The 14,069-nt window shown below is 38.1% G+C and overlaps 1 protein-coding gene across 4 annotated transcripts in view; it reads right to left on the bottom strand.

Moving 5' to 3' along the window:
* LOC150109505 (BMP-binding endothelial regulator protein-like) overlaps window positions 1-14,069 on the bottom strand; it is a 356,022-nt gene that overhangs the window by 176,190 nt on the left and 165,763 nt on the right. For all 4 annotated transcript variants that reach the window (XM_090408745.1, XM_090408720.1, XM_090408731.1 and 1 more), the window contains exon 9: window positions 5,835-5,984. In XM_090408745.1, the coding sequence (XP_090264871.1) occupies window positions 5,835-5,984 (150 nt within the window). The remainder of the gene's footprint in view (window positions 1-5,834; window positions 5,985-14,069) is intronic.

Below are 14,069 nucleotides of genomic sequence, written 5' to 3'. Positions count from 1 at the left end.
AAAAATACAAATACAACTATAATAAACTGCTAGAGTCCTCATGTATTAATATTCTTTTGGATTTGTACAGTTCTGATTGTTATAATATGATTTCTTTCAGTTGCTGTTGAATGTTACAAACACTTCACCAGGTTATCTTCTGGTCGTGGGATTTTTCTATGGCTAGTTTAGGTTGTTATATAGGTTGTAGATGGGTCATCCACATTCTTGAAATGGTTAGGCCATCATTTTTGTTGAAATTTGGGTTGCATTTGAGTATTTCACATGACTCTTTAAATTTTCTCTCAAACCAGGTTTTGGTGCGGTGTAGGGACTTGGTATTTTTCCAATCAATTCTGTGGTATGTTTGGAGTGCATGGTCAGAAAGGCCGGTTTTCCCAAAATGGAGGTATTTAATGTGTCGTTTGTGTTCGTCTTGTCTGATTGGGATAGTTCGCCCTGTTTCCCCTATGTATGGTATGTTACGTGTGCATTGTATTTTGTATACCCCTGAGTGGGCTAGGTGTGGAAGAGGATCTTTAGAAGAACTAAGTAGGTGTCTTAACTTGTTTGGGGTTTTAAAGGTGGTTTTAATGTTGTATTTGTGTAGTGTTCTGTCTAATTTTTCAGAAATGCCTCTCACATAAGGAATGGCAATAGCATTCCTGAAATCTTTTTTTGTTCTTACTGGTATCTTTATGGAGGATCTTGTGAATAGTTAGCACATTCGCTGCCACGCTACTTCGGCATAGTCTGCTCCCGTACGCCGAGCAATTTCACTTCTTCAAGGTCAGTACCGTACTCTCGTTGCCGGTGGTCAGCGTCATACGAGTATACTCGTAGTTGGCTTGTGCAGAGCATATGCTATCTATGAGAATACACAGTTTTGATACTAGCTCCAAAAGCCAAGCATTTTCACTTCTTCAAGGTCAGTACGGTAATCTCGTTGCCGGCGGTAAGCGTCATACAAGTATACTCGTAGCTGGCTTGTGTAGCTGGTTTACCAACTACGAGTATACTCATAGTTGGCAGCGAACGTGTTAAGCACAATAGTGAAGATACCAGTTCAATTTTGTGAATTTTAATACCTTATATGAAAAACAAAGATGGAATGTCGAATTCATTCTTGGTGGGTATTGTTGGAGGTGGAAGAAATAAGAGATCTTGGGATAATGGTGGATAAGGATCTAAAATTTAGAGGAGATATTGCTAAAATTCTGCAAAGAGCAACACAATGAATTCTGAAGATTGGTGATTTAGACACAATAAAGATTGATGGTTTAGACATGCATGAAGAGGATGTATTTCAAATACTATGTTCAAGATGTCAGTGAGGCACTGAGAAACTGAATGGGAATTTTTACCATTTGCTTTAAGGGAATGGTCTTGAGAACTGACAGTGTCACTGACCTAACTGTTTAATGAAAGTTTCACAACTTGAAATTATGGTGGTAGAATGGAAATATCAAATTATAGACCAGTTAATATTTCTTTTTATGGTTGTTATGATTTTGGACAAATTAGTAAGAGATCATATACAAAATTAGGCAGATGACAGTGACATTACCTATGAAGATAAACATGGATTTGTTAAGTGTTTGTGCTAAAAATTGTTAACAGGTGCTTTTGTTTCAGTAATCTGGTTGGAATTTATAATAAAAATAACAAAACCAGTTGATGAGGGTCAGCCTGGTTAGTTCTCTAGCCAAGAGGCTGGGTTCGAATCTTGCTAGGGGCATGAATGTTTATGATCCATTCCCCCCACCTAGCATGCAGATGCCCTTTCCACACAGAGTTAGTAAGGGCATCTGCAACCATAAAACTTCTAGCAGGCTTCACCCCCAAAAACACAATGAGATACAGGAGTGACTACATGATATCAAAATAATGTCACACATAAATAACTAACTAAGTTTTCATGAATTGCAAAGGTATTCGACAAGGTGTCACATGCTAATTTGATATTTAAGTTGCAACATATAAGTTTAGATATCAGATTAGTTCAGAACAGGGCTTAGCATTAGAACCTTTACTGTTGAACCTTCTTATTTCAATAATACTGTCACTGGATTACAGGAATTATTCAGTTATTTGTAGATGATGGGAAAGTGGGAAGAGTTATTAGTAATGGTGGCAATGTTGTAGTTCTTCAGGAAAATCTGAATTATCTTGAAAGGTAGGAAAATGAATAGATTATTATTATAATAAAACAAAATTATATAATGTGAGAAGGATTCATAGATGGAAGGGCTGCATGACTAATACACCAAACTCTGCATTAAGCAGAGTTTGGAACTATGCTGGAGAAAGTAGAAGAAGTAAAGGATATTAAGGTGATGTCTGAAGGAGGTTTGAAGTTCAGGAGAGGCATACTGTAAAGATCGAATTAGGAATTAGGAATTAGGAATGATGTGATAGCAACTGGAATTAAAGAAAATGAGTTACTTAAGTTTTTGAGGGATAAATACCTCAGACAGTATGTAACAGAGGGCACACGAGGATTGACGGTCTTGGATTTGGTCATCTCATCAGAGGATGTAATTATAAATGAGGTGTTAAATCATCCACCAATTGGCGAGGGTGACCATGAGGTGATTACCTGGGTGGTTGCCAGCAGTGCAAGGACCCCTGTGAAAAAAGGGTATATGTGGAACTACAAGGGGGGGTGATTATGAAGAGCTCAGGAGACAGCTTGCAGGTGTAGCATTGAATGAGGAGTTAGCTGGAAAAGATATCAATGCAGCTTGGGGGATTTTCAAAAAATATTTAATGGATGCAATGTCTAAATGTATACCACGGGTGAGAAGGTTAAATAAGTTAGGTGTGAGATGGATGAATAAAGAGATTAAGCATGCAATACAGAGAAAAAGGGCATTGTGGAGGTAGCATAAGAGAAGTGGAAATAACCAATTCCATGAGGTCTACAAAGACCAAGCAAGGAGGGTGACTTGGTTGGTGAGGGTAGCTAAAGAGAGGTATGAACAGCAGTTGGCTAATGAAGCCAAAAAAGAATCCCAAGGAATTCTTTCGACATGTAGCCAGCAAAAGAAAGAATAATTATGGAAGGATGACATTGATTGGAGAAAATGATATAAAGACAGCTGATGCAGAATGTGTGGTGGAGATACTTAATGAACAGTTCATAAAGATCTTTCAATTTTGTGAATGTGACTTCATGGAAGGATTGAGAACAGTTGATGATGGGGAGGAGAGACTGACGGTACGTGAGCAAGAGGTGTATGGGGAGTTGAGTAAACTAGATGTTAATAAGGCTGTGGGACTTGATAATATATCACCACGTATTCTGAAAGAATGTGCCAGGGAGTTGACACCTGCCTTGACATATTTTTTTAATATGAGTCTTGCACTCGGTCAAGTTCCTAAGGAGTGGAAGGTGGGCAAGATTGTGCCACTTCATAAAGGAGGTGATCAAACTCAAGCATCAAACTATAGACCTATCTGTGTGTGTCAGGTGTTGTGGTTAAGTTGTTGGAGAAGCTTGTGAGAACTAGGATCCAGAGTTGGATTGATAACAATGGTATTATCTTTGATGGACAGCATGGATTTGCTAAAGGGAGGTCATGATTTAGTAATCTACTTACTTATTACAATAAAGTGACTGCTTCCTTGGACAGAGAAGAAGGATACACAGTAATATACTTGGATTTTGCAAAGGCTTTTGATAGAGCACCTCATGATAGGCTGACAGTCAAACTAGAGCAGATGGGGTTGGATATTAGATTGGTGCATTGGATTTGAGACTGGCTATCTGATAGGTATCAACAAGTTGTGTAGGGGTGGAGCGATATCCAGGAAAAGGAAAGTCACTAGTGGAGTTCCTCAGGGGTCTGTTTTAGGTCCATTACTGTTTAGCTTGTATATTAATGATATAGGTGAAGATTTGGATGGAGATATTCCATTGTTTGCAGACGATGCAAAGTTGGTACGAAGTGTAGTGAACATGTTGTTGCCTTATTGGAAGACTTGAATAGATTGAGTGATTGGGCATGGAAATGGGGATGTGAGTTCAATGTTGCAAAATGTAAGATTTTAAAATTTGGAAAACAAAGATGGGATGCAGAATTTATGCTTGGGGAGAATATATTGTTGGAAGTAGAGGAAATAAGAGATCTGGGGGTGATAGTGAATAAGGATCTAAACTTTAGGGGACAAATTGCCAAAATTGTGAAGACAACACAAAGGCTTCTGGGAATGATGTGGAGGACACTGACGTGCAGAAGTAGGGTGATTCTTGTTCCGTTGTATAAGGCTTTGATTAGGCCACACATGGACTATTGTGCCCAGATTTGGTCACCAGGTTGTCAGAAGGATGAAGAGATGTTGGAAAGGGTCCAAAGGCGACTGACTAAGGTAGTTTCTGACCTCTGGAATGTCGAGTATGAGGAAAGATTGAGAAGATGTAATTTGCAGAGTCTGGTGGACAGGAGGAAGAGGGGAGATGTGATAGAAAGCTACAAGTCGGTAAGAGTTGTTATAGGATCAACGCTGGAGAAGTTTTACAGAGAATAGTGGGAGATCAGGGGAGAACCAGAGGTCATCCCTGGAAACTATAAAGAGGGTGTGAGTAGAGGAGTGAGAGGCAGGTTTTTTTCGTGCAGTGTTGTGAATGATTGGAATGCCTTGCCTGAGAATGTGGTGTCTGCAAAGAGTTTGAATGTGTTTAAAACACGGTATGATGAGCTGTGTGTATGTGTGTGTGTGATAAAAGGACCTCCCAGATGAGTCTTTGACTCCATGAGGTTTTGGGGTGGTAATAATAACAATAATAATAATAGTGAGGTCAGTTCAAAGAATTGTGTTTCTTAGTATTGCAGTATTTCATTGGGCTGCATTCACCACATTGACCAGCAGAAATAAGAGAGTAGTGGTTCTACTGTATAAAGCCCTTCATCAGACCACATCTAGATTATCAAACTCAGATCTGTTCTCCAGGATCTGAAGTGGGGGGGGGGATGAAATAACTGTGGAGAAGATGCAAAAGCACATAACAAAAATGATATTGGGACTGTGTAACACTAGCTGAGGATAGACTGAGGGCATGCAAACTGCAGAGTTTCATGGATGGAAGAGGAAGGAGTGATGCGACTGAGACTTTTAAACTGTTGATTGTTGAGAGGTATTTACTGGACTGACACCAAGTTTTTCATATGGTAGAAAAAATGGAAGGAACAAGGAAAAGAAGCCATCCATCCATTTGAAAACTGCAAAAGAAAGTGGTGAGTAAGAGGGTGAGAAGCAGCTTTCTTTGCGATGAGAATGGTTTGGACCATGAAATTCATTGCTTAAGAGGGTGGTGAGAGTGTAAGCAGCAAACAAGTTTGAGGAATGGTATCATAACAGACTCTGTATTTCTAAGATGGACCTTCTTCAACTAAACTTGTGAATGTATGGAGTACCTGAATAATAATAGCATTTGCAAAAAAAGTGAAAGATCACATATTTGGGCGTTTGTAGCACTTAAGTTTCTGCTTTTTTTTTTGTTTTTCTTTTACTTGTTTTGTTTCATGTTTGTATTTATGGCTGTCATTGGAAACAAATCCATTTTTTTATCACCCAAGTTATTTATAATAATCAATCCTGTGTGTGTGTGTGTGTGTGTGTGTGTGTGTGTGTGTGTGTGTGTGTGTGTGTGTGTGTGTGTGTGTGTGTGTGTGTGTGTGTGTGTGTGTGTGTGTGTGTGTGTGTGTGTGTGCGTGCGCGCGCGCGTGTGTGCATGCGTGCATGCATGTGTGTGTAATATATATAAACAATCCTCTAATGTAAAAAGTTTTTCTTAAGCTTTAAAAACTATCAAACACCAAAAAAGTAATAAAGGACAAGAACAGATGGCTCACCTCATATATCCTACCAGAAAAACTACACACTGCCTTTTTCTCTTCTGGCTCTCTACATTGAAGGCAGCACTGCTCTGGATTATATATTTGGTGATCTGGAGGACAATGAAGAGTAGGACATACAGTTCGGTTACATATACTAGTGGATACCTACAAAACAATAAATAATACAGATTATGTCAGATTATCCTTATCTTCTTTGTATGTAGTCAAATAAACTTTTCAAGTAGAATTAACACCAGACTATGATGTTTTGATTCATCACAGATCTTGAAGGACCATGGATTCATTTACTATCCATTCACCCATATCTCCAGTAAAGTATTCCATTCATTTGCCCACTCATTAAGCATCAAGCCACATTCCCTTCCATAGATATGGAGAATTTTCTCATATGTCTTTATCATATGAGAAAATTATCAAAGATGGGATTATTTTGTTATTATTGTTGTTTGTTTGTTTGTTTGTTTGTTCAGTCTGTAAATCATTTCTTTGACCATCCTTCCAAGAAAAAATATTATGAAATTGGACTTATAATACAGGGATTAATTTCACAGAGACTATTCTGGACCCTTAGCAACTACTATTCTGGGAAAACTATATGTTGACAAAAAATAAATAAACAAAAAAAATGTAAGAAACATCTTCTTGTGTAATGTGACTGTCAACATTTTCAAATTAAGAAATCACTTTTGATGCACAATTTTGAAGCATTTCAAAGTACTGCTTACTGTTAGTAGTACCTCATAACAAGTACCGATCGACTAGTAGAATTATAGTCATTTTACATCACACTGTAATTTCAGGCCAGGATTGCATTTAATCATTCATTTATTTACTCATTAAGTCCTAAAATAAAAAAAATTCATACAGACTAGGATACATACACGAAATTCACAAAAACTGTTAGTCTCAACAGTTTCTGTGAAGTTGTCAGGGATTTGAGGAAAACAATATTAGACTACATATCTAGGATCATTATTCTGATACACAAAAAAGGTTAAGTAGGAGACTTGATGGACTACTGACCCATTAGTCTACTATCGGTGGTTTATAAAAGTCTTGGCTCATAGTCTTTCTGCAACACTAGATCTAGCACAACCAAAAGAATAGGCAGGCTTTCAAAGTGTCTTTAGTACAATGGACCATATTTAAGTTGCATAACAGATTATTGAACAGTGTAATGAATATCAACTACCATTATGTGCAATACTTAGAGTATTATGAAACCAGCAGGTGAAGGAGCCATTCAGGACCATCAAATCAGCATACACCAGTGCAATAGCAGCAATTCATTTCAATGGAAACATCTCTATTGTGGAAATAGAGAGAGAAGTATAACAAGATGACACAATATCTCCAAATTGATTCACATCATGCTTAGAAGAAATATTCAAACTTCTTGCTTGGGAAGAGAAAGGTCTGAAGATAAATGGAAGTTATTCAAGTCATTTATTCTTTGTAGATAACATATTATCTTTACTTCAACTGCACATGAATTACAGAATCGTATCCATGAATACCAAATTACTAGCAAAACAGAATTTTCAGGCTCCCACCCTTATAAAAGCCAATTACCATTTTGACTGAAAAGGTTTTTAATCAATGTATTCTTCATATATTGACATATGGTTGTGAAACACAAACACTAAATGCAAAGAAAATTCAAAAATTAAGAACACAATTTAGTATGGTGGAAAGAAGTATGCTTGGTATTATAGGACTGTATCACAAAAGGAATACGGAGATAAGAAATCAAACCAAAGTCTCTGACATCACAGGAAAAGTGAAACATCTGAAGTAGACTGGACTGGACATATTGCTCAAAGACAAGATCAATGATAGACAAAAGACATAGTGGATTGGATTCAACAAGAGGAAAAACAACCATGACACTGACCTAAATCAAAATGGATTGATGATATCATCAAATTTGCAGGAGTGATATGGGAAAGGGGAGCCATTGACATACAGCTTTGCTGTAATCTTGGAAAGGCCTTCATCCAACAGGATGTAGGCCATTCCAAGTATGGATTAGTAACCAAGCAGGAGTTAAATGAATAGGTAACAATATAAACCAGGAGCTACAAAAAAAAAAAAAAACTGTGTAAAGGTGTAGGGAATATACAAGAAAAAAAGATCAGCATACTCATGAGCAACACAAAGCTCAAGTAAAAAGGGTGACTGATATGTTAAGCAGAGCTAAATCAGAGTATGAGAGAAAGCTAAGTAGACTAAAGTAAATCCTAAAAGATTTCCTTTAGCCTACTTAGTAAGTAACAGGAAGAATGATATGTAGTAAGGTATTTTCTAGTATGTAGTAAGTAAGAGGAAGAATGATTTTTTTTATACATATTACTCCCACACATGCAAAAGGCAGAAGCACCTACAGCAAATAACTGTGAGTGGGCATGGGTCAAGAGTAGAGTAATCTGTTGATATACTTCTTGAACTGCTGGAGGTTGTAGTTCTTTGAAATGCTTTATGGGGAGGCTAGTTCCACAGGACTGAGGTGGATGAAATGAAAGATGACTGGGAGTAGCAGGTTCAGTGCACATGCAGTTCGGCTGTAAAAAGGATGTTGAGCAGCTGCAGCATGAGTTCCTATATATCTGACAGAGATGGGAGGTATAATGGATGCTAGTTCTGTTGAACAATGGCCATGGCAATATCTGTAGAAGAGACATAATGCAGAAACTGATCTTCTATGGGAAAGTGGCTGAAGAAAGTCTGTACAAGATGTGTCATTAATCAACAGAACAGCATCAAGTCAAGAATTTTTAGAAACATGAGAACAATATTGTTGGATTTGGGATTTATACTAAATGAATAACTGCTCATCAGAGAAGTACTATCTTGAGGAGAAAAGAATGCCACGTTTTTTGGAAGCTGATGATGCTATAGAAGTGATATAATTACGCCAGGAAAGGTTTGGAGTAAGAATCAGTCCAATAAGAGATATTTGGTCTGGACTAATAAGCTGAGCATTATCAAAAGTAAGTGGAGGTCTGGGGTTTTCTTCATCTCGATCAAGGATACTAGTAGTAAGCCTAACCATATCGCCAACAACGTGAGACTGGATGTAGTCGGTGTTCTCACTAAAGCCAAACCTCCAAAATCCAACTTATCCAAAAACGAATATACAGCCCTACAAGAATTAAAAAACAACAAAAAAATAGTAATCACCAAAGCTGATAAGGGAAGCGTCACTGTGGTACTCAATCAAAAAGACTACAAAGGTAAGCTAAATTCTTTAATACGAGACCGTACTACTTACCTCCCCATTGAATATAATCCGACCAGCTCTCAGATTAGAACTATCCACAGACTCCTTAAGAAAGTCACTTCTTGGCCTGTGGAAGTCACCAACAAACTTAAACCTTATAACTCTAGACCCCCCTATTATATGAACTCCCAAAAATACATAAACAAAATGTGCCATTGCATCCCATAGTGGATGGCCTTGATTCCCCCACATATAAATTAGCCAAACATTTAGCCAAAACGCTCACACACTACACTGGCAACACACTATCACACATAAAAAACTCGGCCCACTTTAAAGCCAGTATAGAAAACCTCACACTCCAACACACTGACATAATGGTCAGTTTTGATGTCTCCTCCCTATTCACTAATGTCCCACTCAAAGAAACCCTTGAGCTCATCCAAGCCAAGTTTCCTCCCAATATCTCAGCCCTATTTCAGTTCACAATGAACTCAGGCTATTTCGTTTGGCAAGGAAAGTTCTACAAACAGATAGAGGGGACAGCCATGGGTTCACCACTTTCCCCACCCTTGGCCAATTTCTTTATGGAGACATTTGAAGAGAAAGCCTTAAACTCCGCCCCACAAAAACCCACTATTTGGCTTCGTTATGTGGATGATGTGTTTGCTATTTGGCCACATGGCTCAGACACACTCCACTCCTTCCTAACACACTTAAACAACCAACATCCCAGAGTCCAGTTCACCTTAGAAAAAGAGGAAAACAACACCCTCCCCTTCCTAGAACACTTTAATCACCCACCAGCTTGATGGATCTTTGGTTTTCTCTGTTTACAGAAAACCCACCCACACTGGCAGATACATTCACCAGCAATCCCCCCCCCCTCACAACAATATGGGGTGATAAAAACACTATATAACAGGGCAAAATTAATCTGCTCAGATGACAAGGCCCTGACTATGGAACTAAACCACATCCTCAACACTTTCTTAGCCAATGGCTACAACCCCCAAAAAATACTAAAACCTGTAAACCACAACCCCCCTCCCCCCCTCCACAATAAAGACTACACCAAGTCTATCACTATCCCCTACATCCAGGGCACCTCTGAAAAAATAACTAATATCCTCAAAAAATATGACCTTACTTCCTGTTACAGACCATATAAAAAGTTGGCATCCCTTATCCGCTCTACCAAAGACCAACCACTTCCCCTAGACCTACCTGGTGTATACCAGGTCCCTTGCAGCTGCAAATTGTCCTACTTTGGCCAAACAGGCAGAACAACAAATATCAGGATTTCAGAACACCAAGACTACATCCGGTTTCACCAGTACAGCCGCTCTGGGCTGGCAGACCATGCCTTAGATACCCACCATAAAATTCGTTGGAAGAAAACAAAAATAATCCATCGCAGCAAGTTTAAATACGAAAGATTATTCAAAGAATCTTCAGCAGCTCTAAAAAACGTTCCTAACCTCAACAAATTTGGGTGCATGAAACTGCCCCAAATTTGGGAGACTTTCATTATGAGAACTTCAGCCCAACTGCCAAAACTACCAAATTAGCCCGCAAGAGGGCACCATTAGGACTTTAGGAACAAAATTAGTTTCTTACTTTCTTCCTCATTTGCTTTGTTAGTTCCTTAGTGCACATACCATATCTTTATGTTCCTGAAGATGGCAATGTGACATTGCCGAAATATAGAAGTGATTCATTAAAGTTATCTTTAATTAATATACTTTATATGCGTTGTTAATTCCGTAAATTAATTACCAGTTTCGATCAAGGATACTCTGGGTTCAAGGTACTTATTGTAGGTGATCTCGAAGTTTGATACGGTCTGAGCACAGCACTGTAAGACTTGTCATATGAGTTACATGAGTGGAGTGTGCTATCATCAGCAAAACTATGAATGGGGTTTGCAGTGAATGTGAGCAAATCATTTGTATAAATCAGGAAGAGGGTGGGTGAAATGACAGAGTCCTGAGGGACACCAGCATTAACAGGAAAGTCTGAAGAGAAAAAAACATCCACCATTACATGTAGGGATTGATCTAAGAGAAAACTGCAATCCAATTACATAAGGATGAAGGCAGTCAAAATAATGGTAACTTGTTGAGAAGCCCTAGATGCTACACCATATCAAAAGCCTTGCAGATGTCAAGAGCAATGGTACAGCTTTCTGTCAATGGAATGGGTTCAGAAGTGTGATGTAGGCTAGGAAATCTCCTGTGGATATCGATTGGCAAAATCCATACTAGTGGTCAATAATTAGATGGAAGATTATGGAAGGACTTTAATCAATGTCAATGGTAGGAAAGTGACAGAAGCAGAAGAAATAATTCAGTTACTGAGTGGTCACTTTGCAAGGGTTTATCATCCAAGTGAAGATTTTGAACTTGCTGATGTGACAGAGACAGGTGTGAGAATTGAGATAATTGAAATGGTGGTGCTTAGCATATCAAAAAATATCATTGTAAATGTAGCAGTAGGATTGGATGGCATGTTGGCCCATGTGCTACAAGAATGTGTAAGAGAACTAGCAATGCCTCTGATGACGTTGTTTAATTTAAATAGCTGGAAAGCAGGTAAGACAGTCCCATTGCATAAAAGTAGATCCAAAACAACAGAAGTAACAGAACAATTAATATCTCAGGAGTGGTGAGTAAGGTATTGGAAAAGTTGGTTAAAGGTAGAATTCAGGAATGGGTGGATAGAAATATAATATTCTTTGGTGAGCAGCACAGCATCATAAAAGGTAGATCCTGCCTTAGTAATTTACTCATATTTTATAATAGAGTAACAGCAGAAAGTGATAAGGGAAATGGCTACACCATTACTTCTAGACTTTGCAAAGGCATTTGACAGAATGCCCCATTGAAACCTATTCATATGTTGGAGCAAGTGGGAATGGATATGAAGCTGGCATGGATTGGTAATGTGGGTAAGGATAATGGTAGCCAATTTAGTGTTGTAAAATGTAAGTTTATGCACTCTGATATGAAAATATTAGATATTCTGTATTACAGTGAAATACTGGATTGTAGCTGGCATGGCAAAGGTAGATCCTGCCTTAGTAATTTACTCATATTTTATAATAGAGTAACAGCAGAAAGTGATAAGGGAAATGGCTACACCATTACTTCTAGACTTTGCAAAGGCATTTGACAGAATGCCCCATTGAAACCTATTCATATGTTGGAGCAAGTGGGAATGGATATGAAGCTGGCATGGATAGGAAGGATGCTGACAGACAGACACCAGAGAGTAGTATATGTTGGAGTAGAATCTAGGAGAATGAGGGTGACTAGTAGAGTATCTCAATGCTCTGTAATAGGGCCACTACTGTTTAATTCATATATTAATGATATAGAAAATGATTTAGGGATATTCAATGGTTTGCTGATGGTACAAAACTGGGGAGGATGATTTAAATAAATTGGTAATGTGGGTAAGGATAATGGTAGCCAATTTAGTGTTGTAAAATGTAAGTTTATGCACTCTGATATGAAAATATTAGATATTCTGTATTACAGTGAAATACTGGATTGTAGCAAATTAATGAGACCAGGGATCTGCTGGTTAATGGGGGACAGAGAACTGAAGTTCAGAGGGCATATTGCTCAAGTATACAAAATAGCTCAAAAGAATGTTTGAATGTTGAAGAACACATTAACAAGTAGAGATAGGAAGCTTATCATCCCTCTTTATAAAGCTATGATGTGACTGCATCTTGACTATTGTGCACAGATTCAGTCACCTGAGTTTCTTGAGGATGAAGAGGTGGTGGATAGGATCCAGAGATGAGCAAAAAGCTCATTTCTGGATCCTATCTGTGAAATGGTCCCTACGAGGATAGATTGAAGGTCTGTGTGGGTTGCAAAGTCTAGCTAACAGATGGAAAAGAGTGACATAAAAGACTAACACAAAAGAAAGTTTTCAATACATGAAAAGTAACAAGAGAAAACTAGGAGTTGCCCCTGGAGGTTGTATAAGAGTCTGGTTAGTAAGGGTGTGTTTTTGTGTATGTGTGCAGACTAGATTTTTTGCTTGGAGATTAGTGAATGACTTGAATTTCCAGAGGTAAATGAGTTTAAGGAACTGTGTGAGTAATGGTTAGAGTGGGTCTCCCATAATGAGTTTTCTGACTCCATGGAGATACCCATTTAATAATAATAATAATAACTGTGTGAATTCTGTGTACAAACTCTTCTTGATTTAGACTCAGCTATAACAGCCACATCTTCTAATGAGTATGAGGTTGCTGATTTTCTACAGTTCTATATTTCTAAAATAACCTGGTCATTGTCTTATTATGGCTTTTTTTTTAATGATTCAAAGATTGCAGATTGGATTTCTGATGTACTCAGCTTTTCACATCTAGCAAACCTGGGTTCGATTCTCGTTGTAATCCTTATATGGGCTTTTACAAATGAAGGTGAGTTAGCCAATCTTACAGAGGTAGCAGGGTTTTTCCTCCCAGACCCTCGGGTTTTTCATTCCACATACAGAGACAAATTGACCTTCAGAATACACACAATTTACAGACAAAAATACTGTTGTTGGGGTTGGGTGGTAGATGGTGCTGATGGTAGTAATGTCATAGTAGGAGAATTAAGTAGTAGTGGAGGGGGTGAGATGTATTTAGCAAAGTAGAGTAGATTGTCCTCCCGTGATGAGTCCTTGGACTCCATGAAAGTGTCACGTAATAATAATAATAATAATAATAATAATAATAATAATTTAAATGTCCATAAATAGATGAACATCATACCAAAAATGCATACTTTTTCTAGTTGAAGGAAATGTCTATGTGATCTTCATGATCCAGAAATACCACCTCACTGGGGACTTTGCATAGATGCCATCTCCCATTTCATATATGTAGCAAGCATGATTCCTGCTTTTCAGGGTTTGATCTAGAGACTCTAAGATTTGAGCTTTTATCTTCAGGATCCAGGATTACTACTAAAAACTCTGGCCAAGCCAACAGCTTTTGTTTG

The sequence above is a fragment of the Typopeltis vanoorti genome, chromosome 2 (genome assembly GCF_054136105.1).
Source record: "Typopeltis vanoorti isolate ZY-2024b chromosome 2, IOZ_Tvanoo_1.0, whole genome shotgun sequence".
Lineage (NCBI taxonomy): Eukaryota > Metazoa > Arthropoda > Arachnida > Uropygi > Thelyphonidae > Typopeltis > Typopeltis vanoorti.
This window is presented reverse-complemented; position numbering and strand designations above follow the sequence as displayed.